At 43.4% G+C, this 24650-nt stretch overlaps 1 protein-coding gene across 2 annotated transcripts in view; it reads right to left on the reverse strand.

Moving 5' to 3' along the window:
* Positions 1-1004: 1004 nt before the first annotated feature.
* Positions 1005-24650, reverse strand: part of G6PC3 (glucose-6-phosphatase catalytic subunit 3) — a 72709-nt gene continuing 49063 nt past the window's right edge. For both annotated transcript variants that reach the window (XM_078645228.1, XM_078645229.1), the window contains 3 exons: positions 13299-13417; positions 13053-13194; positions 1005-5308 (listed from right to left, as the gene is read on the reverse strand). In XM_078645228.1, the coding sequence (XP_078501354.1) occupies positions 4945-5308; positions 13053-13194; positions 13299-13417 (625 nt within the window). In that variant the 3' untranslated portion in view covers positions 1005-4944. The remainder of the gene's footprint in view (positions 5309-13052; positions 13195-13298; positions 13418-24650) is intronic.

Here is a 24650-nt window from a genome sequence, read left to right on the forward strand (position 1 = left end):
GAAATCAAAATGGATAGATACTGCCCATTCATACAAAGTCTCATACACCCATGTACAACCACAACATGCAAGGAACAGCTTTGTATGTCGTGGCTTTCCCTTGCAAGGTTTTTTTTAATTTTATCCACAAGCTGATTGCCTTAAGAGCTCGTGGTAAATCTGCGGCAGATTCTAAAGTAGGCTCCTATAGCCAGTAGAAAATTTACATTTTATGCGCATACATGTAAAATGTATTTGCACTTGAAATGTTTAACAGGGTTGAGAATATCCCTTTGAAACTCCCCTGCAAACTGGTTTCAAATAAGATATTGTCTGAGCCCACACTTAAACTCTTAGCCTTGCAGAAGTGTGATGTTGACATTAGGCTATTCCATCCTTCAGGCAAACAGAGAAAACAGAACAGTAGGTGTAATGACACTAATTGCCTGAAACTCTCTGAAATGCAGGATTGATGGGGAAATCACTTTCCAATTCTTTCAATGTTTTGAAATGGAAATTAAGATCACTAAGCAGACCAATGTTTCTTTGTCAAACTCTCTCATATACATGCCAACATTTAAGAAGAGGAAAGTGGGGACGTTTTAGGAAATAATTGTGAGAACATATTTCCACCATTGGCTTCTGTTGAAGCTGAGGCAATTTAAGGTGAGACAGCCCCAAAAAAGTCATTTTCATTTTCGTCTTGAAAAACCAGGACTCTCCTGCCTGAAACGGGTACATCGGCATGTATGATAGCATATGCCATCATTCCTTGAAAAAGTTTAACTCTGGTATGACTACCTCTTTATTGATGATTACTGTACTACTGGAAATAGCAACTCAAATGAGCTGAGGAGTCGTCAATTCTTTGTATTGCATTTTCTCTATCTTTGTTGCTCTTTTTCAGTTTGAGAAAATAAACAACAAGTTTAACAAAAAGTTATCTCAAAGAACTGTTTGCACTCCGACCATATTGGGTTTCTCCAGCTCTTATAAAATATTAAATAAGACACAAATACGACATGGAAGTCAGAAGATTATTTTATTCCCAATAAATAACTATAAATATGAATCAACACAAAGTTGTATGCCAAGAGAACACACCGGCTGAATTAACAAAACTGTGGAGAGGCGAATGTTACCTATGGGTCCAGTATATATGTTTTCAGACACTACACATGTAATGTCTCTGTACAAACGTTGTTCCACCACACAAAACATAACATGTTTGATTCACACTACAGACATATGCTAAAAAGACTGAGATAAGCTCTTGACATGGACTACCCACCGTAGAGGTGTTTCAGTCCCAATATGGGACAGCTGTACCCCAGAGCATATATACGCCATATTCTGAATTTTGACCCTGGAAATTGCTGGGATGGTGCCACTAACCAAAGTCCTTATGACCTACCTATTCTTAGAAGGTATACCTCTGACCAACACAATGAGATTCGTTTGGACCCTTCCTGAGGGAATTCCAGCTTACTCTGCTCGATATATTAAACTTAATGTACAATTTCATGCTCAGATGTCCCAGCTGTCTGTATTTTTGCCCAGTACACCTAAAAAAGGAGAGAATAATGGAAGAAGGGTTGCATGTCTTCCTGAACCTGACATGAAAATAAGCAAAAGTGACAGCCCAGAGTGGTGTGCTTATTGTTATATTATTGGTGTTTTTTAGAGTGCGCTAATCACTCGAGGGTATCCTGGCAGTCTGTAGCAGGTGTGTGCGGCCAGCCCTGAGTATTTACTCGAAAACCTAGGTCTTCAACTTCTTGCGAAAGTCAAGAAAAGAGGATGAGGCTCTGATGTTTTGGAACTGGCCCCTAAACGACCTCCTACAAGAAGGTGCGGCCCACAGATCTGTTTTTGTCTGTGCGTGGGGTCTGTGCTAGTGAGAGACCGGCATAGTGTAAGTGCCTGGAAGGTTGGTAGAAGTGAATGCCGCTGTTCAGGTAGGCAGGACCAGTGTTGTGGAAAGCTTTCTATATTTCAAATAGATTTACTAAGGGCTAGCTAATCACATCAGATGATGAACCCTCACCCACCTAATGTGCTATCCATCACTGGAATACCCATTTAGCATTCCTGTCCTGTTGTAAAGGTGTCTCTTGATTAAGATTTCACTAGGAGGAAGTGAGAATATGTTCTATCTGGGAATGGACTCAAGGTACCTCTGTGTTACTTCTGCATCTAATTTAAAAAGGTGAGCTACTGAGGATTTTACTGGTGCTCTACACAAAAAATAAAATAAACAGGACCAAGCAGTGAACCCATTACTTCATCAACATATCTCAGTGTTCATTAAATGCCACGTAGGGTCCGGAGCCCTCTGCAGGACAGGAAGTCCCGGCACATCACACTAAATATATGTAGTGCGTTTGGACATCCCATAAGGATAGGGGGGTTTTCTTACATTTCTTCTGCAGCTGTAGCCTGCTGTGCCCACGGAGGTGGCTAAAAACACTGAACAATGTATACATTAATGACAACAATAATGTACATGTGCAGTGCTTAATTTGTAAAATAAAAATAAAAAAAGGGCAGGTGCCGAAAATTTTGCCAACGAGGCCAAAGCTCACGTCTTCCTCCGGTAAGCCCCACTTTCAACACTCTCACTGCCTCAGTCTCTCTTTAACCTTGATCTGTTGTCTGTCCCCTAAGTCTTTGCTTTAAGAGTTTAACCTCTCTAATTGTTTTCTATTATCTTTGTCACACCTGGTGTGTTACCGTATTCCCTGTATTTCTGATTTGCCCTCTATTCATTCTAGCCCTGCCCTTTTTCCTCTTCACTTTTATCAATGCTCTGCTCTCTCTCCCCACAATCTTGGCTCTTTATTATCACTCTTCTAGCAGTGATTAGCTGTGTCTCCGTTTTATCATTTGTCTGTTTTTTTTTCCCTCTGGCCGGTCCTCTACATCCTTCCATTCTATCTTCTCTCTTCTTAATGCTCTCTTCTTCACATCATGGCTGCTTTCTCTTTGTATCTGATTTGCTCTTCTTTTCTTCTACTTAGCTCGGTCTTATCTCTCTACTCTCCTGTTGTTTCTTTCTCCTGTTTACTCCTGCTCGCTCTCTCTCATCTATAACACTGCTGCTGCCTGTGACCCCTGTCGTCAGCCTGTACATGTCTCGGTTGGCATTCCTAAAGAAGTGGAAGATGGCATGTTTTACGTTCTTACCTACACCAAGTGCAAAAACAAAATGTACACCAAATGAAAATGCTTTTTTGCATAGATTAATCAGTGTGGTAGGACTGGGTTTATTGCGGAACAGATGGCTGCTCGAGCACAGCAGGTGATGTCACTGCTAGTGCTGCCTGTAATTCACGCACACTCAGCAATTACCATGCTGCGGCGCAGCGCACAGATTCTACAGGTGACGCCATGGCACACAAAAGTTGTGTTGGTCCACAGCCGCATCGAGCACGTTGAGGATAGCAGCAATGCATGGCTGCAGGATATGCTACTCTGGCTACGCAACAAGTGGAAAGTCCACACTTACTTTTGTTTATTCTTCCTAAAGAGCCCTCACTCCTAAGTTCCAAATGCACTCTTGCAGCTTCCTTGCCTCAACTCTGTCATGAGCCAGCCCCCAGCTACAATTATCCAATCGGAGGCTTGGACTCAGGCAGTGGCAAGGTGCAGCACACTTCGGGGAATAGAATGCAAGCCATAGTTTGTCGATGACTTCTTGGATTTGTGATCGGCGTGATGACATCACTAATGTGGTGAAACACAATCATGCTTGCCTGGACAGGCATATGCTGGCCTGTCTACGAACATTTAGCAGCGAGTCACCATGCAATGTATGTTATTCTTTGTATTTTGAATTTGAAGAATTGGCATTGAGACCACCACCTGCAGAGTCAGAAATTGCACCTCTGAAAGAAGTGCCGGTGCTGAGCACCTGCTCAAATTAAGCACTAAATATGTGCAGGCTGCTGCACTCATTGTGCTTATAAGTGCGCACAGACAAATTCTGTTCACCTAGTGGTGAACAGTATTTGTTTATTCTGGGATCTTAGACATATGAACTTGCCATGTTATTACAGCAGGAACCATATGAAAACTTTTCTTCACGCCCTCATTTTGGTCTTATATGCACAGGTACAAAAGCATCCGCGTATTAATCCTCAGAAGTTATGGCACTATGCAATTAACCCCATAACTGACCATCGTGCTTTGCTGATATGAATGTGTGCCTGTGGTGTATCTTCAGCAACAGGACAGCATATTCTTTTGGGCTTCTCAAGTTTGCAGATATGATGGGAACCAAAGTAATCCTCGAGCAACTCAGAATTACAAGACAATATGGTGGTGTACACGTGCAATAAATGACTGACACTCTCGCGTCAGGGGAAATAAGTCTTTGGCACCAAGCATAATTTAAGAATGCTACAGCAGCATTAGAGGAGAACCCATACCAACAAACTTCATAGAACCTTCCGTCTTTGCTGCAATGGGTGCCTGGCTATTTTTAAGAGTACCTCGGTCCTTGTCTTACAGTGTACTTGGACTGGCATGCTCAGGACAATTCGTTGCAGATTCCGCATGTTCTTGCAGGAGGATGTTAGCCAGCGATAGCAATACTGAGCTCAGAGCCTGCAGACAGTCTGTAAGCATAAGAACATAGATCTACCCAAAGAGGCTTGTATGGTGGAGGTTGTGCTGGTAAAGGGCCACAGGCCTCTGCTGGGTGGGGGAAGGAGGAAGCTGCCTCAGATATGGCAGCAGAGGATATTGATTTGTACAGGAGGTGAATGTAGGAGGGGGAGGGGGGGATATTGTTCTTTAGCTAAACCATCAGAAGACATTGAAAGGATTCTAAAAAGTTATGTTTTCAAGCTTGTGCAATGGCCTGTGCTACGAATTCTTTTGCCGGCACATTTCCTTTATAGACAAGATGGTGGCAGCTTGTTTTCCATTACTGGATGCCTCTATGTCCGTAGACACTACACATTATTCTGTTTTGGAAGTGATTTCTCTTCGGTTGATAGATGTCACTAAACCAGGGACAACTGTCATTAGGATGAGAGGGCAGATGGCATTTCTTAGGAAGTTTAGACTGTAGAACAGCAGGCTAAAATCTGTGGGCAGAGGGATGGCGTCCAAGGCATGAAGTATGCCTAAAGCAAGCACCACACCACAAAGACGCTCACTGCCTTTAAAGGTCTGCTGGTTTATGTTGCTGTAGAGTGGTGAATGCACAGTGAGTCCCAGCCCTAAGGCATTCCCAGCGCTGCGGGTCACAGAGGCGAAAGGCCGGGTGTCCAAGCGGACCCACTTGGGATCTGAACACCACTTACTTGCAAGCTGTATGGACCTGGAAATGTAAACAGAAGACATACATTAACTAAATATGGTGTCAATCATATGGAAACGTCTTTTTAAGAGCTTCAATATTTAGTAATGGTTCGATGTAGAACACTATAAGAATCTAACCTGGCCTTAATTTTGCCAAAAGTAGCACCAAATAAGTATCTAACCTGGAATTATGGAAAAAGTAAGCATAATACTTTTTTGAAAACATTATTTATTTTGACACACTTGAGCATGTGGTTTTTCCTTACTTACTACTGCACAGCTGCCAAGGTTTCACATTGCTTACGTGTGACCTTTTAATAATTTCTGTGTAATTATGTGTAGGGCTCCAGGTTTTATATCTTTTTAACAATTAAGTCTGTATCTATCTTTTCCCCATCTTATTGGTATTTATCCATATATTTATTTGGTGTTTTGTGACTATATGGAGTCATAAAATGGTAAATTTCCACATTAATTTAACTGATAAACATGCACTCATACTTTGCTGCCTGTGGCCTTTTAGCAAATTAAGCAGCCAAGTATAGCAAAACACTACACCTTCAGGTAAATATGAGCATTGTAACACAAATATATGTTACCATACAACTGCTTTTGGGGAAATCTCAACCTATTTTTTAGTCTGCCTATCTGCTCAGCTGTTATGTTAGAAATCATGAAAAACAGCATAAAGAATCACCCACAAGAAGCACACTTTTCTGCTTTTAAAAATAAATACAGACTGGAAACCCTTTGTTTTCTGTCTGCAATTATCTGTGAAAATCAGTAAAAACGGAAAACTGGGAGCTTTAATTAAGAGTGACATTCAAGGACTATGCGTGACGCTTTCTCGCAAGCAAAATCAAGCAATGAAGACAAGGGACACATCATTTTTTCAGAAATTACACCCACTTGAGCAACAAGAAACTCTAAGAAGATCTTAAAACTGCTGCAAAGCACCTGAAGTGGTAGGGCACCGTGGGACCAGATTGTTCCAAACAGGATGTGAGAGGGCCCCAGCGTGGATCATCTCAGCTGCTTGCTCATAAATGATCATAATTCATAGTTGCCAAGTTTTCAGTTTGTCAAAGTGTTACATTTTCATGTTTTCAAAGTGCTTTTGTGTGAGATTTCCTGCACTATGTATAATGCTATGAGTGACACTTTACCAAAGCACAGTGGAAGAATAGAATGACAAGTAAAGACAGTGCAATAACAGACAGAGAAGAGCTGGCACAGATCGAAGTGGGAAAAGATACATGTAGAGAGCCCATCAAGGCCAAAAAGGATATTGGACAAGAGCAGGGTGCATGAAGGAAAGGGACAGAAAGCATAGGGTGGAGATAGGACAGGGCCAGAGAGGAAAGGATAGTATATAAGATGGAAGCATACAACTCTGAGGCAGATGAGACCGGCAGAGACTGCCAGTGGCTGAAATGATTGAGGAGTGCATGGAGCAGACATATTCTATCCAGTCTTGGGCTGAAGACATCACGTGTCATTACTGTACTTCTTCCCTGTCTCAACTGTCACTACTGCCTAAAGCACGGCCACCAGCAGAGATGTGACTGTTGCCTTGCTGACGGACTCTCTGGGTCGGGCTGGGGGTCTGTTGATAATTGCAGGCTAAGGCAGCTGCAGATGTCTGCTGGTGACTGGCCTTGAAGTAGGGTTGCCATCCGACCAGTTTTCTACCCACAGGATAGGCATTTTACTGTACCAGCCCGTAGAAAATTAGAGAGGAAAATAAAAACCACACAAAGCAGGTATTTTCCCCCCTCATTCGTTCACACTCGCACACAGCAGGTATAATGAAGAAAGCACTTTAAACGTGCTTTAGAACTGCAAGTAATGATCCCTGCCTGATACTTAAATTAAACAAAAACAGAAAAGACATGTTAAAAGTGAATACAGATTGCTTTATGTGGACATGAAGTGCCACCCCTTGAGGTAATCAATATCAGGGACAGTTACGCTTACATTTCACGCCTAACTTAATATTGCATAATTACCTTGCATGTTGACCACAACTTACCATTCCACACATAACCCGGACGGTCTGGCACTTACATCCACAATACACTTTCACAAAAGGAGTCTTCCTGCCCCACAGCTCTAATAAATGACACCAAATTCTGGAAAAGAGTTATATGGCAAACTCGAGCAAGAGTCAATCAGAGGCAGGTGAGGAATGAGTGTGTAAAGATGGGAACGAGGCTAGCGATCCTTAGATTCTACAGTGTTTTGTTAATAGCCGGCATATTTTTTTGAATGCTTGCAATTCTGCCTTCAAGAGTGCTGACCCAACAGGCACCTGTGGCTCCATTCAGAAACCTTACATAGAAAAACACAGAACATACAGTGTTACAGTGGTGACCATCATGTCTGTCGGCGCTCATGATTCTCTGACATTCAAAATCATGCCCGAAGCTGTCAAAAGAAAAAGTTCACGGTCAGTGAAACTGAGGGTGGCGCCAATTGCCGAAATAACAGTAACAGGGAAGGTGCCATCCCCAGATAAATCACGTAGTCTACTGACTCGCATGGAAGGAACTACTACAGGCCAGGTGACAGACGGGAAGGCAGGCAGCGGTGGCCGGGTCTCAGATGCTAATCAATAGTCAGCTGAGCCTAGCCTGCCGTGGCACAAGCCCAAGGACGTCAGCAGCTCTGAGTTGCAGGCTGCTAAAATGATATTAACTTTCTTGAATCAATGAGTGTAAGTTAATATTTATTAACACAAAGACCCGAGTACGCCTGGGCGGAGTTCCCTGATGTGGAACTCCGCGAAATGACAAGAACTCCGCGTGCGGAGTTCCGCGAGCTGCGGAGTGCCTTAACTTTGACCGTTCGTACTGATTTTTACCACCAGGTGTTTGTTTCGCACTGTAAAATCAGCGCAATTCGCATCATGCGCAGCGCAAGGGGGCGCTGCTTCTTTCTGCCACTCGAGAAGAAGTTCTATTTGAGCTGCACCTCCCTCAACGCAAAAGGACGGTTTCTCAAAGCAAGCGGTAGCGACCATCCGCAACCGCCCGCATTGAGAAATCTCTCTGGGATGCATACTAGCCTTGGATTTTCTTTGCGCGCCAACTTATTGTTGGCGAGAACAAGCTAGGAAAAAACTCTGCTCCACTATGTGGAATTATTCGGAACTCCGCAAGCTGCGTGGACTGCGAATAACTCCCCAAACTTCACCAATGGAGCAGAGTTCACCGCCAGGCCTAGACCTTAGCGACCAGTACGAATCTTGAAGCACTGGCTGCACAGCACTCGGACAAAGTGCTGTTGTAAATGCAGCTCCAACGGTCACTCCCTGCTTCTCCCTCACAACGCGCAGGTAGCCTAGGCACTAAGAATGCGTGAGTAATGCATTTTAGTGCAGTGATGCGGACCACCACATTAAAATGAGTTAGTCTAAACCTTGATGCATGGTATTTAGCAGGGCTGCAGCAATCACAGGACCAAGACCGCCGTGATCGTGGCCACCGGCATCCATACCCTCCTCGACCAACGAGGCAGCCTTTGACCGTGTATTCCCACCTCAAGCTGATAGAAAGACTACACCACATCGAAGGGATAGATCACCTCCTTCCTCAAAAGAACACAGAGTGCCCACCTACAAACCGAAGAACAACTTCCCTCTGCCAATGCTACGTAGGATCTTCAACTGGCTACCCCTGCACACAAGACGCACCAACCCCTTCCAGAACCCGAGGCTTTATTACCGGACAGGCCAGCTGTTGTTTATCAGTGACTGGACAATCCCGATGCAAAAAGATATACAGGACAGGCGGGATCACAAGATTGCTGGGTCCTACCTTGTGGTAGTTAAGACTTTGCATTGAGCGACAACAGTAATGGGGTGGAAAGATCAGGTGATGCTTGGGACACCATTATGGGATTCAGCTCTACTGGCCCTCTTACAACAGGTTGAAGGCCATAAAAAGAAAAATTAGGACTTACCGGGTATTTTGGAGCTGGATAATGTTTGGCAACATGTTACAGTTTCCTGAATTATAGGTGCAATATGAACTGACATGGGGTCAGTTTCTCCGCTACTTGCGGATAAAGCATATTCTACGGGGATACAGGGCCCTCCTAAGTGATATAGAAGAAGAGCCACCTTTGGAGTTCCAAATACTGATGGGCCCGCTCCATAAACATGCGGTCTTGCAGATATACTCTACTGTGCTCATGAATAATGCACTCACCACTCTGCGGAGCAAATGGGAACAAGATGGGGGTGGGGTATGGTTTACTACATGATGCGGGGGGAAAGCCTGCTGACAGCCTTGGGAGGTGGCCATCCGAGCTGGATTGAGGCTAGTCCAGCTGAAGACCATTCAGAGAGCTTACCACATGAGAACCAGATTATATAGGAAGATGGAGGAGGATGAATGACGACAAATTTCTCACGCGGTGTAGCCAGAGAGGATCTCTGGTTCACACCAGGTGGGAGTGCCCGGGCATTAAGAGATAGTGGGCAGCGGTACAGAGTTAGATGTCTTACACTTTGTCCCCTAACACTCCCCACCCAATTGCTAATACTGGGCATATGGGGGGGGGGGAATAGACACTGGATAGGTACACTCTCTTACGCTTTGTGGCACTGATGGTGGTATGCCCTATGTGGATTGGGAGGGGGATTCTGATACTGCCTGAATGGGTCTTCAACTTGCCATGTGCATGAGTGCAGAGAAGGTGGCCTATTGAGCTAGGGGCTGTCCCTGCAAATTTGATAAGGTCTGGGGCCAATGAAAATGGGTGGCAGCCGCTATGGATTGAAGAGGCCATCTTTTTTTAAACAAGGGGTTCTGTGATGGAGGTGGGGATGGGCCTGCCGAGTGTAGATCTTTTTGTTACCAGGAGTTGAGTGAGGACAATGCGGTTATGTAAATGGAACTGTTGAAATAAATGCAGTGGGAATAAGGATGCAATTTGGGGAATGGCTTTGTAATTGAGTGCCTTATTAGCATGATGTTATCATTGTAATTTGTTCAAAATGTAATAAACAATTTTTTTTTAATTGACACTTTCCTTTTTAAACCCGAATGACTGCAGCTTTAGAACCAAAGCTCTAGGAAAAAGAGTATGTTAATATCTAATGTGGTTTTTAAAAAGGGCTTTGCATGGTAGAACAATGTTTGAATTTGAATTTATTAATTGGAAAATACACAGTGGCAAAAAAGGGTGTAATTTTTCTCTCATTTATGGACCTCTCTGCAGCGTTGGATTGTGTTTTGCATTCGAAACTGTGGTCAACCATGGAGGAGTTCGGTATAGAGGATGGTATTATTACTTTGATTAGACAGCTTTATAGCGACTCCTATGCCTGTGTCCAATTTGGCAGAGATGGAGAATGCATGGATAGTTTTAAGATGAAAAGAGGGGTTAGGCAGGGGTGTGTTTTAACCCCCTTGTTATTTTGTCTGTACACTACTCGTGTGGAGACAATTTTAAAGATGTGGGTGAGAGACATGCCATTCATTGGTTTGCGCCCTCTTTCCATTGTTTTTTACATTGATGATGCAGTCTTGATCGCTAGAACGGGGAAGAGGGCTGCAAGGACTTACTGACAATTATATATTCATTCATGTCTGATTTGGCTTTGAAAGTCAACGAGACTATGACATACACCATGGGCTTTGGAGCCTGAAAGAGAAAACCTGCTTTTTTTTTTTTAATAAATAGGTCTAAACTAGCAGGATCTTCTTCATTCTCCCATCCGGAGGTCTTATCCGATAACTATACATGGAAGGTCATGCTGTGAAATAGGGAAGCGGGATTTGATGGAGAAATTGATCAATGGCGTACTTCGTTTCATGAAAAAATTGGACGGTAAACCAGTGAGGGACTTGTTAACAAGTTATACTAATGAATGTGTGGCAGTGCCAACCTATGGTGCAGGGAGCAATCTGAGGTATGATTGACACACAAAACGGGTGGAAAACACATTTATGAAGAATTTATTAGAGGTTCCCCCAGGCTTTACCAACTACATCTGTCACACTGAGTTGTGCCCCATACATCACGGATAAGATTAAGCGGGCCCCAATTTTAATATGGGATTCCATCTGGTCACAAGATGAAACAGTTTTAAATAAAAGGATACTAAGGGATTGTTTGATCTGAGACTATGCCAAGAGATTTCTTGGTTGGGCTATGTAAAATCCTGTTCTGAAGTGATCGGCCTCCCGGACCTCTTTAACTTACCAGAAACCTGCCACATGATCAACAAGGACAAACTTAAACATCTTTGCCTGTTGAAGGCTCAGAGAAATAGATGGGAGCAGGACAGAGTTAAGCCATCTGTTGCGGCTTACACAATGGTTACTATCCCAGGGGTCCGCGATTTTATTTAGCCCTAGTTCAGAGCATATAGCACTTGTGTTAACCAGATTTCAGGTTAATTTGTTACCATTAATGGTGGGCTATCCTGACAACTGCTATTCATTGAAGGGTCTATTCCTGTGATGTCATCTCTCCTCAATCGAACTTACACATTGTATCGTCTTTTTATGATATACTCAGAAGACATGTTGTTCTTCCCCTTTTTAAAATGTTCAATTTTAGGCAATGTAGACCGGCCCTACTGTTTCTGCAACAATTGTATAACGCCTTGGTTTTCTGTGCAATGGCTTGCTTTATCTAGCAGATTTTAAAAATACGGAAAGGAGCTAGATTAGGTTAACACTGTGTGTCCAATAGATTTCCAACCAATAGTTTTATTGATTAGTGATTTTTAAATCTGTAAGAGTATTGCTCTAATGTAATGTTTTTGATTTGAGTGATGTTTTAATAGTTATATCTGTTTTATTAAGTGCTTTAATGTTACTCAAGCGTGATCAATTAAGTTTTGATTGATTATTAAAATAAAAATTTTAATTTTCAGAAAAGTTTTATTTTTTTCTCAATTTTGACTGGCTGCAGTGTCAATACGTGGTAACAAAGCAGTTGGGGAGGGGAGGTAAGACATTAGGTGAGGTTTCCATAAAGGTAAGAAAGAGATCAAGACCCTTAATATCCAATACTGGGATGAGACGCAATCCATGGGCAGTCCAATTCCCATATTCAGGGTTGTGCAGAATTTCTGTGCATCCAAGAACTTTCTCTGTGCAGGAATCTGCAGGTTATTCTGGCCTCATTAACTCAGAATGGGATGCTAATTTTGTCCTGGAATAAAAGCACAAGATGCTGTCCAGGATTTGGTGCAGGATGAAAGTAATGGCCAGTACAGCCAGCCAGCCAACTACTGTCCAATTATATCCGGAAGAAATACAGATGAGAGTTCTAGTAGTTCATGGCACAAGCAAAGCTGCAACAAAATATGGTGCTCTGGGTAAAGAAATGTGGCTTTATCTTATGGAAGAACCTGATAATGAAAAGCAGGAAACTGAGAGGCCATCTGCGTCATCTCGTACTAAAACGCACTGAAACAATTAAAAACTTTGCGGATTCAGAGAATACTGTAGGATCTGAAAATTCATGCAGTGGTACGTGCAACCACAAACCACGCGAAATGTTTTGCATATACATTTTCCATTGGAGGGCTGCTGGGTCCGCTGTAGACAACAGAGAAAGGTATAGGAAGACTGCAGCGGCGGGCATGTAGCTGGAACTGCCTTACTTTTATCTAATTGGACAATTGATAATCAGCTAGGGCGTAGGGAAGAAAGATCCCAAATTGAATTGAGCTAGGAGTAGTGTGAATTGTGATTGGGGAGAGAGGTTAAAGATACTAAGTTTTGAGTAGAAATTCTCACCAGGAGGGGTCTATTCCTAAGCCAATCATACTCCAGTACAAAAGGGCGGCTCCAAGAAGCAGGGCAATAGAGGTGATCACATAAAATCGAAACTCCTTTTCATCTGGGACGTTTTTGCTCAACAGATGGCCTAGAACACCACCTAGAATACAAAGTAAAAAACAAATCAGATAACCCTTTTTAGGTACAAAGCAACATTTTAAAAGTTGCTATACCAGACATGGGGAGATGCTTTGATCTACTCACCAGTCACAATCCCAGCCAGGACCTGATGTGGAAAATGAGCCAAGATGTAGATACGAGAGACTCCCACAGCTAACATTAGGCTGCAGTACACCGCATACGGAAGAAATCTCGCCAGGCGGCTGCAGAGAGAAAAGGGTGAGCATCTTCGATACAAAGGAAGATATGCACAGAGGTGTGGTGCTATTTGCTGTCATTGATGATCAAGTCCCAGGAAATAGATGAATAATACATAATTTCTCAAAATATTAATAATTAGGAAACTATATCATTTCAGGAAGGGTACTGCCCTTAGTGCTTTGGGCACGGCACATATATTTATCACTGTAAGCATCCATCAACTTGTGGTATTACAAATGTCTGTCTTTTGTTTTCACCACTAAAGCTACGTCATCTTACTAAATCTATCAATATAATGGCAACATCAGTGCAATAATTTTTAACCATTTACAAAAAAATAAATGAACAGTTTAAAGACATTTCTAAACATCAAAATGCAAGCAGGCTAATCTTGTACTATTCCTTGCTACTTCTTTCTGTAACAAAGCCATATTTTATTGGTGCCTTTAGTAATAAAAAGCGACTCATTCTGTCTCATTTCAATATCTGTAGCATTTTAGTTTGTGGGAATCCTTTTATCAGTGTATATATATTTTAACACATGGATGAGATTAATTCCCTTTTACTGGAGTTTTAGGAGTGAATTTCTAAACCAGGGTTTTCCAACGTCGGTCCTGGAGGGCCGGATCCATGCCAGATTTTTAGCATATCCCTTTTAGATAAAATGTAGCTATCTTACAAATCTGGCATGGATCTGGCCCTCCAGGACCGACTTTGGAAATCCCTGTCCTATATAAGAGGCGCACACACATTACACTCATTTCTTCACTCGATTAACCTGGTCCGCATATCCCACCCCATGCAGCTCAGTACATTATACACACAAGGAAAGGGCAGACATACCCAAAAAGTCATATTGCTTCCCAACCTCAGCCTCTGGCCAGCCACGCCCCTGCAATGGCCACAGCCACACAAAACGCTTCTCACGATACTCATGCTGCACGCTGCGTTCCATAGCATGATATCTGTACATCGGTGGTCATCACCAGTACTTAACTCGTAAAACAAATAAGTGCCAGGGCTTTTCTCGGAAGGCCACTGCAGCCTGCACCATGCTTTGACCCAGCCAGCACTGCCAATGACCGTACCAACCTAACACCTACCCTCCTACAAGTATTACAATTCAGACTATTTCAGGCCACACAAAGCTATGATAATGGTGCGAGAGGCTGGTATGATTCATTTTCAATGCAATTCGACAGAGACACAGTTGTTGTGCTCATCTCCAAATTAGTCAGACAGTGCCACCATATAGTGGAATGTCACTAGAGCCGGTGCTGACAATTAAGTGCTGGTGCCGAGCACCAGAAACCACCGGCTCAAATTAACCATCAAGCAAAACAAGGAAGCACTTCCAACATGTGATCCAAACAAAGACCCCATCCTTCTAAACACACACCCTACACAATGTAGCGTGTTCCTCGTGTAGGCAAGTGCTGCAGTGCCCCACTTAGGGGTAGTAAGCGCTATGTAAATTCTACAACACAACACAACATGAAACAAGCATTTACAATGCAACGGTTTCGCCTTTGCAAAAGTTAGAGCTATGAAAAAGGAAGGATAGAAGAGGGAAAAGTCTAGAAATGGTTATTTGGGAGATCATAGAAGTAAAATGAGGTTTGGGACAAGTCAGAGGGTGGAGGTAGAGCATACTACATGGTCACAATATCACAACTACCCTCTTTTCAGTATTTGGGCCCCATTCTGTCCTGTTCCTGCTGCAAAAAAATGTGGAAAGTACAATAGACATTAATCTCCCAATGGGCTGCTTGTAATTTCTTTCAAACATATTTTCAGCTTTTTAATACGTCAGGTCCAAAGCCAGTTATGTTCTTTAAAATGTGTAGTTACATGTAGAAAGATCCATGTACTGATCTCAGCAACTCACTAGTTAACAACAAATATTTCCTTCCCTTATCCGTTAATGACTGACACATTTCATACGACGAAAGTTCCGGAGAATTTGAGAAGTTATTTATTCCTTTAATTCCGTTTGGAGTTTTGCTTGGGAAGATGATTGGGTCAAGCTTACTAAACAATGCATGCGCGGTCTGTTGCGAGCATATTGTGCATTACCATGAACATAGAAGGGCTTAGAGCCCGCCCATTTCTCACTATTGACTGGCTTTCCCTCGTCACTCTGATTTGCTTGCTTCTTATTCATGTCCCAACTTCATAACCCTATGTTTATCCCTCCCATGGAGCTTTGCCTCTTTACTATGTGAACTTGCCTGGTGTCTGTGCTTGATGCAAGGAAACTACTTTTTTCTTTTTGTTTAAGTACTCACAGAGAGTACATGTGTTTTTGGGCCATCTCCTTAGTACATTTATCCCCCTGTGCTGCTGCCTGTTCCTTGGGCTCCACACCCTCCTTGTTGCGCTTCCCCATGTGCTTCTCTGTGCTGCATCCTTCACGCAATCCCTCATGTTGCTTTCATGTATCCCTGCACTCCCCTGTGTTGTTGCTGCATCTCCTCCAATCACTTTGTGGCTTCCGTGTCCTCCAGCCTTCCATGTGTTACTTCCGTATCCCTCAACCTTTCTGTGTTGCTTCTGCGTCCTACTCTCCCATCACCTGCTTTAATAAATTTAAATAAAAACACTTTTACAGATTTTGTTTTGTTTTTAGTTACTGATACGACTCGAAATTAAAAATAATTAAAAAGTAGCTGCATCATTTTGTTGGTGTACGCATGCATAGTGTGTGTGCCCACAAAATGACTTCAGCCTCATAAAAGTTTGTGTTTTAATTTATCCATGTGGTACAGCATCGGGATACTGTGCATCGTGGTTAAAAACCATTGTACAGGCCAATAGGTCATCAAGATGCGACCTATTTGCTCTGCAAATGCTTGTTTTTATCACTGCTGCATTCAGCACGTGTAACTGTGATGTCACAAGTCAACTCTAAAAATGGGGTAGCTGTGTCGGAAAGAATCACACCTTCCTCAATATTTATATATATAAAATAAATCCCCGTCTCGCTGTCATCGCCCACATTGCCCTCAAGAGTGTCTCTCACTCAAAGGACACAACTTTCCTGACACCCGTCTCTCCATCTTCCACTAACCTATGGTGCTTTCCTGCATGCCACCCATGAATAAAGAACCTAGGGGCAGATCTGCCTCGTTCTGCCTTCGGCATTGGAATCCCCACCAAAACAAACCCACTGAGCCATCACTCACAAGCTCCTTATTCTGTCCACTCAAGTGTCTGTGGTTTAAAATTAGTTCCAAAATGGGCGTTAATCCTAATTTTAGACAAAATCTCCCATTTTTGCCTTCAACAATATATCTGGCGATATATCCATTTGAAAAAAAGTGGGTTGCATGATGTCCATAAAATTGGCTAGAATTCAAAATGGTAAATGAATACAACTTTTCCATGTTATTCCCCATCGTAGACATGAAAATTCACAGCGTCCAGGCAGAGGGGCAGAAACACCGCCTTCTATTTGTAATATTGCATGCACTGTTACCTGCCGTGTTATCAGACCAGTGGTAACTGTGCCCGCTAATGCTCTCCATGGCCTGCTATGAGGGCTGCTTGGGGCAGCAGCCTGCCCTGCTAGTGCCAGAAGAATGCTGGGTAAGGAGCGTATGATCCATACTATCGTGACACAGCGCCTCCTCCCCGATGGGACCTTCTATGAGCAATCAAGCTTTTAGCAAAGGGGGTACGTTTTCGCAGCATGGGGCAGTTGTAAAATCTGATTTTTTTGCTTTTGCTGTGAATGAATATATTGGCATTTGTGAGATGCCTTCCCCAGCCACGGCGCGTGTTTGCGCAGCTGAGCCACCGTGCCCAGCTGTTACAATCTCTCGAGTGACGCTGTCACAGGGCAGCAGCGTGTGTGGTTATTTCAGGCAGACAAGGGGGGGTTATGAAGTTCTAATGTGATTTCAAGCTGTGAAAAGCAATTAATAAACAGATGCAAGGGAAACATAATATTTGCTCTGGGAAAAATTGCTGATTACTGTTTGAGGAGAACGAATTTTATGTTTTGCTGCGCCGGTGGGAATGCCTCGCCATCTAACTGGAGGGCACACAGCGCTCAAAAAAGGATTTCTTCCCCCACACTGAGATTGGGGCATATTTGCAAACAATCATTTTTGAGGATTAAAGGTGGGATGTTGGCATCCTGCAGAGACCGTCACCTCGCCGCTTCCAGATCTGATGCAGAAAGGAAAGCGATGCGCAGGAGCAGACAGGGAAGGGCGCCGAGGACAGGTGTTAAACAGTACTTTTAAAAACACTGTCCGAGTAACTTGCTTGTGTTTTCTTTACATTTACAGAGTGCCTCGCCCTGAACGTTAATAAGTGTCTTGCGCGGAAAATGAATGGCTTACATACGATGCTACAAAGCTCCGAGAAGCCCAGATGCTCTAATTCCAGCGCTACTGCTATAGCAGAGGCACTTTTCCCTGCACGACGCACACTGGCCAGCAGAGGGCAGTGTGGGTGGACCGGATATTATCAAGCAATGTAATGGCAAGTAGCTGCCAAGGATGTTACCCACAGGGAGGGCCAGACGTGTCCTATGTGCACCGCATGCTTTTTTGTACTAATACATGGCAAAACATACTCATTCAAAGGCAGCAGGAATCCCCACATGCAGAGTAGGACTGACTATTCGTCCCAATGGGCATTTCCGGGGGGCTGCAGCTCTTGCTGCTCAGTTGTTGAACGAATCGGGGTGGCTGCGTTCTAAGATGTGAGGCACCGGGCGGGCGGCACACAGGAGGGAGAGAGAGGGGCAGAGAGAAAAAGAGAGAGAGAGAGTGTCTGAGACAGGAAGAGAGACAGAGAGAGAGAGAATTAAAAGAGAAAGCGAGAGAGATACGAAGCGGGGCTGCTTTGAATAGTCTCTTCAGGACCAGGACTGATTTTGGGCCCCCAGTCCGACCCCTGGGCAGCAAGCGCCTCCCTGCACAATTGCTAATGAGTGTAAAAGAGGTAGTGAGTGACAGTGCCCTACGGGTAGGAAAGCGAGGGCCCCTCGCTCGCTGGAGGCCCGCGCCCGCTCCCTCCCCCCTCCCTCTTTTAATCCCTGGAAAGCTTGTTTGCAGACATTACCAGATTCAATAAACAGGTCGAATCCTTAATGAGAAAAGTCAAGGCGCTGTTTGCAGGGCAGCCCGACCCTGCTCGAGATGCGCGAGGCCCAGGGCATGCGCCAGCTTTCACTGTTTGCAGCCAGTGCGCCTTATTAGCCCGTTCCATCAATGACAGCCCCTTCGCACTGTCGTAACACGGAGCCAAAGTCAATAGCAAGCTGAGCGCAGGCCCAGAGCGCCTCGTCATGCAGAGGGCGCTCGTGCTTACAGGAGCTCTTAATGGGAAAGGACGGTACCAGCGCCAACCTGCAATAAGCGGTAGAAGGTCTATCCCAAAATAATAACAAGTCAGGTCCCGGGCCGGCAGCCAATCACGGCGCGGCCGGGGAATGACATCACGGGGGTGTCCCGGGCCGGCAGCCAATCACAGCGCGGCCCGGGAAATGACGTCACGTGGGTGTCCCGGGCCTGCAGCCAATCACAGCGCGGCCCGGGACACACGGCAACAAGGGGCGGGGCTTAAAAAAAGACCCAGAAACGACCCCGAATCGCGTTTTCACGGGAAAACGTGACTGACAGCCGATCTCTTCCAATGGCTAGCCTCCATTTATGGAGCTAGCCAATGGAAGAAGGGGCGGTTTCAAGTCCCCAGTATAGAGATAACATTAGATTTCGCCTGGGCGGAGCAACTGCTATGCAGTTGCAACGCCAGGACGAAACCTAAAAAGCTGAAACTTTGGTAATGGTCTGTTGCGTGACCGTTTAATCTCGCCATACTGCTACTTAAAATCTCCCAGGAACTAGAGGGATATCCACTGACTTAAACAAGCATTTGCAGTTCAATGGGTCTCGCATTCACGCGAGTTTAAGCTATTGGTATTTTAAATGACAATGCCTTTTATTTATGTTTTAAAAACGAAAACACAAATAAAAGGCATTGTTATTTGCAATGTCAATAGCTCAAACTTGCGTAAATGCGAGACCTATTGCATTGCAAATGTTTGTTTTTCTCTTTGTGTGCTATTTCAATGTGTGTGTGCATACTTTTTCTTTCTTTGAAGGAGAGTATATTGAAATTTTTTATAAGGATGTTTATTGGCATTTCTGATACCATGAATCGGAAACACAACAATAAACTATGTGTGCACTTTTGGTTGTGTTTGCCTATGAGTGATGAGATAAGCAACTACGTGGGAGAGCATCCAAGTTTGAGACGATTGAGAGGTCTGGCCTCCCGAGAAAGTCTTGAGGAAAATATGGTAAGTTGTGCATTTAATACACATTTTTCATCTTTTTTTGGCACAGTTCTGCCGATTTAGAGACAAATCTGAAGGGAGGCTCCTGAAATCATCTCAAAACTTCAACATGTGCGTTACTATTTAGCAGCTGAAAATACATCAGACAAGCTTACTGTTATTGACTTGTACGGAGTCAAACAATGCTGTTTAGCAGAACAGCTTTGTAGCAGAGAAGAAATGAAGTGGATAGGAGGATTTCTTTGCCCCGCTACAAATACGTACATTTAGAGCTCCTGGGTCACATGAAGTTGCATCCATGATACATTTACTTACTGGAGATTTACCGTAGATTATATTGTAGAAAAATATGCCCGTCAGAATCAGCATGAAACAGAATAAGGTAGTCAGATTTCTTGTGCCACTCTTTGCTATTTGGCGTTACTCTGTCCTAGGAGCACCAAAATTAGATACGGTGTTGAACCATATGTTACAGTGCCCACTGAGTAATATACCGAGAAAGCATGAACAGTAGTACCTTAGTTGGTACAGGTGCTACAGTGCCCAGACAGCACACACATCAGTTGCTTGGCTGGGCCCTCTCTCACTATGTCCAGAGAGCACACACATCCGTTACTGTGCTGGGCCACAGTTCCTCCGGCTAGAAAGCATGCAAACAGTTATTGTGCTGGACAATTAGTCACGGTTCCCAGACAGCACCCATTTAATTGCTGTGTTGAGTCACCAGGCACTGTGCCCAAAAAAACACATATTAGCCCCTGTGCTGGGCCATCAGTTCTTGTTCTACGCCATTGGTCAGTAGGCCCAGAGAGCACAAATGTCAGTTACTGTGGCAGTCCAGCAGTCACTGTGCCCAATGAGCACAGACACCAGTTGATGTGCTAGGCCACAAGTCACTATGGTTAGAGATCACACACATCAATTGCTGCGCTGGGCCACCAGATACTGTGCCCAGAGAGGACATACTTTAGTTGCTGCGCTGGGCCACCAGACACTGCGCCCACAGAGCACACACTTAAACTGCTATGCTGGGCCACTCTTTTCCAGAGAGCATACACATCCGTTACTGTGCTGGGCCATTGGTCACTGCACCTGGAGAGCACATATATTCATTGCTGTGCCGAGCCACTAGTCACTGTGCTCCGAGAGCACACACATCCTTTGTCGTGTTGGGCAACCAGTCAGTATGCCCAAAGAGCACACATACACCAGTTCCTGTGCTGGGCCACAACAGAGTGTGCCTAGAGAGACCCCACACATCCGTCGCTGTGCCAGCCTTTGTCTTTATGCCCGGAGAGCAGACACACCCATCCATTGCTGTGCCAGCCCATCAGTCATTGTGCCAAGAAAGCACACACATCCATCCCTTACGGTGCTAGACCATCAGTCATTGTGCCCAGAGAGCACACAGATCATTTACTGTGGAAGGTCATCCGTCACTGTTCCCAAACAGCACAGACATCAATTGCTGTGCTGGGTCATCGGTCACTATGCCCAGAAAGCACACACTTAAGTTACTGTGAGTTGCTGGGACAGATGATAGCTTGATACCGCCAATTGCACAGATCCTTCTGTCACTGGCAGTTGACATATGACTTCTGGCTCAGACTTTCAGCCTTCTAAAGTCGATAAAATGTGTGTGTGTGTGTGTGTGTGTGTATATGTGTATATATATATATATATATATTTATTATCTTATCCAATTCTCGCTCCTGCTCCACTTCCCTTTCTGATAACAATTCCAGCAAAAAAAGACAGGTACAAACCACTCCACAGCGCATAGATTGTATTTCGAGGTGGTTTATTGACCCCTTGACGCCAGCATGACGCGTTTCGGCTACGTCACAGTAGCCTTGATCACATGACTCGAGGAACCAATACTGGTGTTTAAACACTTTACATTGGGGGACGTTACCAATTCATAGACCATGAAAAAACACTGAGGAAAATATATATATACATTTAACCCTGGAAAAAATACTAACAGGATGAATCCCTAGGGTAATGTTTTCAGTGTTACTAAAACTATCAAACTTCATTATTTACAGTTACTCTTGACAACATTAATCAACGTATCGATTCTATTTTATCATCATAAGTCATGAATAGTAGGTAATTCATAATTACGAATAAATCTGTTTGAAGCAATATATGCAACTAGAATGGTAACAAAAACGACCAACAGAAAAAAGTGTATTGCCCAAAACTTCATTAAGAAAAGTGCTGAAAGTGCGAAGTGCAAAGTGCGAGGACAACCAGGATTCATGAGAGGAAGAGTAACTAACTCCCTTCTATAGTTAATAATTACCAGTTGCCAATATAATTGGGGAAGCGATATATGAATGCATGTTGATCCTAATTAATAAAGATTACATGTATTACACTAGAATGTAAGCAATAGAACTAACAGCACACATAATTAATTTGGGAATGACAATAACTCATAATAGTGACAGTTTATAATTGGATACTTTTCACAAAAGGAACTTATGGCATAGTGCCCATTACCCTTGATTCCATTAGGATTATTGCTGAAGCTCTACTATGATTTGACCAATACTTTAACATAATGGAAAAGCATACGACACAGTGCGAAATTGCATTAACAACACAAGATTGTGTATAAAATGGATATCGATCTAGATATAACAGAGATCAAGATCACTGTAGGCCTACATTGCTGACCAAAATACCAAACTTATAGTAAACCATGGTTACAACTGGCCTCCAACGGAAAACAAAGCATGAGGGGAACAAAACTAAGTGCTAGAAGTCTGCCACCCTTCTAAACACCCATAATTATAAAAAACAATGCAAGTCCTCCCCTGTGTTCAATCCGTTAGGAATCCTAGTATCTAAAAGCAGAATATATTTGCTTTCAAGTTGCCTTAAAATCTTCTCTCTGTTACCTCCCCTGATGTTTTTGGGCACTGCATCAATAATGAAGTATTTGAGATCATTGAGGTTTTTGTTGTGGACCAAGCCAAAGTGCCGGGCAACTGGATAATTATCATCCGAGTTGCCGATCGCCCTTAGATGTTGAAGGGTACGATAGAAAGCCTGTAGTTTGGTGCTCCCAATGTATTTGAGCCCACATGTACACTGAAGCACATAAACCACAAAGTCAGTGCGGCAAGTGAAATGATCTTTGATCTGAATAGGTAAAAGATCAAATGCAGAGTAGTATTCCTTGGTGTTCATACCAAACTTACACGCTCTGCATGAGATACATTTAAAAAATCCAGATTTGTCAGACAACCAGTTTTTCTTCACTATAACTTCAGGGCTTGATTTAACCAATGCCTCCCTCATTGAGGGTGCTCTTCTGAAGACTATAGATGGTTCGTCCGGTAACAGAGGTGCCACACTGATATCAGTTTTCAATAGGGGCCAATGCTTTTTCAATATCCCCCTCACCTTCCTTTCTTCCCTATTGAAGGTAGTGATTAAACTAACCTTATCAAGGGCTTCCCCTGTCAACTCTTGCACATCTTGCCTCCTGCTGGTGCTAATGGAAGTGAGATATTCATCACGATTCAAATTATTCGCCCTATTCATAGCCTCCTGTAACAAGGGTACCTGATAACCTCTCGCACAAAATCTTAGAAAGGCCTCTCTCTGGCATTTATCCAAATCTGATTTGGAACTGCAAATTCTACGTATCCGCAGAAATTCCCCATAAGGGATACTTCTAACCAGATAACCTGGATGCGAACTGTCGGCATGCAAAATGGAATTGCCTGCCGTAGGCTTTCTGTGGAGTCGGGTTTGTAGTTTACCATCCAGAATAAAGATCTCAACATCCAAAAATTGAATCATGGTAGTGCTGATTTGGGATGTGAATTTTAAATTAAGATGGTTGTCATTAATTCTTTTGACAAACTCAGTAGCCGAAGCAACCAAACCCCTCCAAATCATACAGATGTCATCGATGAAGCGCCAGAAATATGCTATGTTATGTTATTGGGGAACAAATTCGCGAGTGGACCCATGAGGACATGCTCCTCCCACCACCCTACATGTAAACATGCATAGGTAGGGGAGAAGCATGCCCCCATCGCCACCCCTCTCAACTGCTGGTAGATTTCCCTATCAAACAGAAAATAATTATTGTTGAGGCATAAATCCAACATTTTCAATAACATTTTACTGTGTTGATTAAACGCAATATTGCGTTTCCCCAAATAGAACTTAATAGCATTCAGTCCATCCTCATGGGCTATACTTGTGCATAGTGAATCTATGTCAAGGGCTATCAACACAAATTCACTTTCCCAGGCAATGTCATTGATTTTAGAAAGAAAATGGCCAGTATATTTGATGAACGATGGCAGGGCTTCCACATTCATGAAGGAAATGATCCACATAGCGTGAGATGGATTCCAATAAGCTGCCCTGAGCTGAAATTATAGGACAACCAGGGACCGGTGTAGTTTGTTTGTGGATCTTGAGGATCAGATAGAAAAAGGTGTAATTGGAAAATCATTTTTCAGAAAAGCATGTTCTTGTTTGCTGAGTAATCCCTCACGCTTCCATTGATTCAGTTCTTTATGGACTGTGTCCTTCAAACGCAAAATGTCGATAAAATTGCCTTTTCTATAACAAGCTTCATCACTCAAATGTCTTTCTGCTTCATTCATATATAGTGAGCGTGGCCAGATGACAGTGTTGCCTCCTTTGTCGGCCTTATTTATAATTAGATTGGAGTTGCTCCTTAGTTTTTTCATTAGGGTACTGTATGGTTTCTCCACATATCTAATGCGTTTGTCTCTCCGTGAGATAGTATATTGCAATTTCTTCAGATCCTCCACCACTATGTCCCCAAATGCATCTATGTTGTCTTTAGGCATTATGGGATAAAACGTAGACGGGGGTTTGAATTTGGAGGCACATGGTTGATTAGTTGTGATACCCATGTCTGA

The sequence above is a fragment of the Lissotriton helveticus genome, chromosome 5_1 (genome assembly GCF_964261635.1).
Source record: "Lissotriton helveticus chromosome 5_1, aLisHel1.1, whole genome shotgun sequence".
Classification (NCBI taxonomy): domain Eukaryota; kingdom Metazoa; phylum Chordata; class Amphibia; order Caudata; family Salamandridae; genus Lissotriton; species Lissotriton helveticus.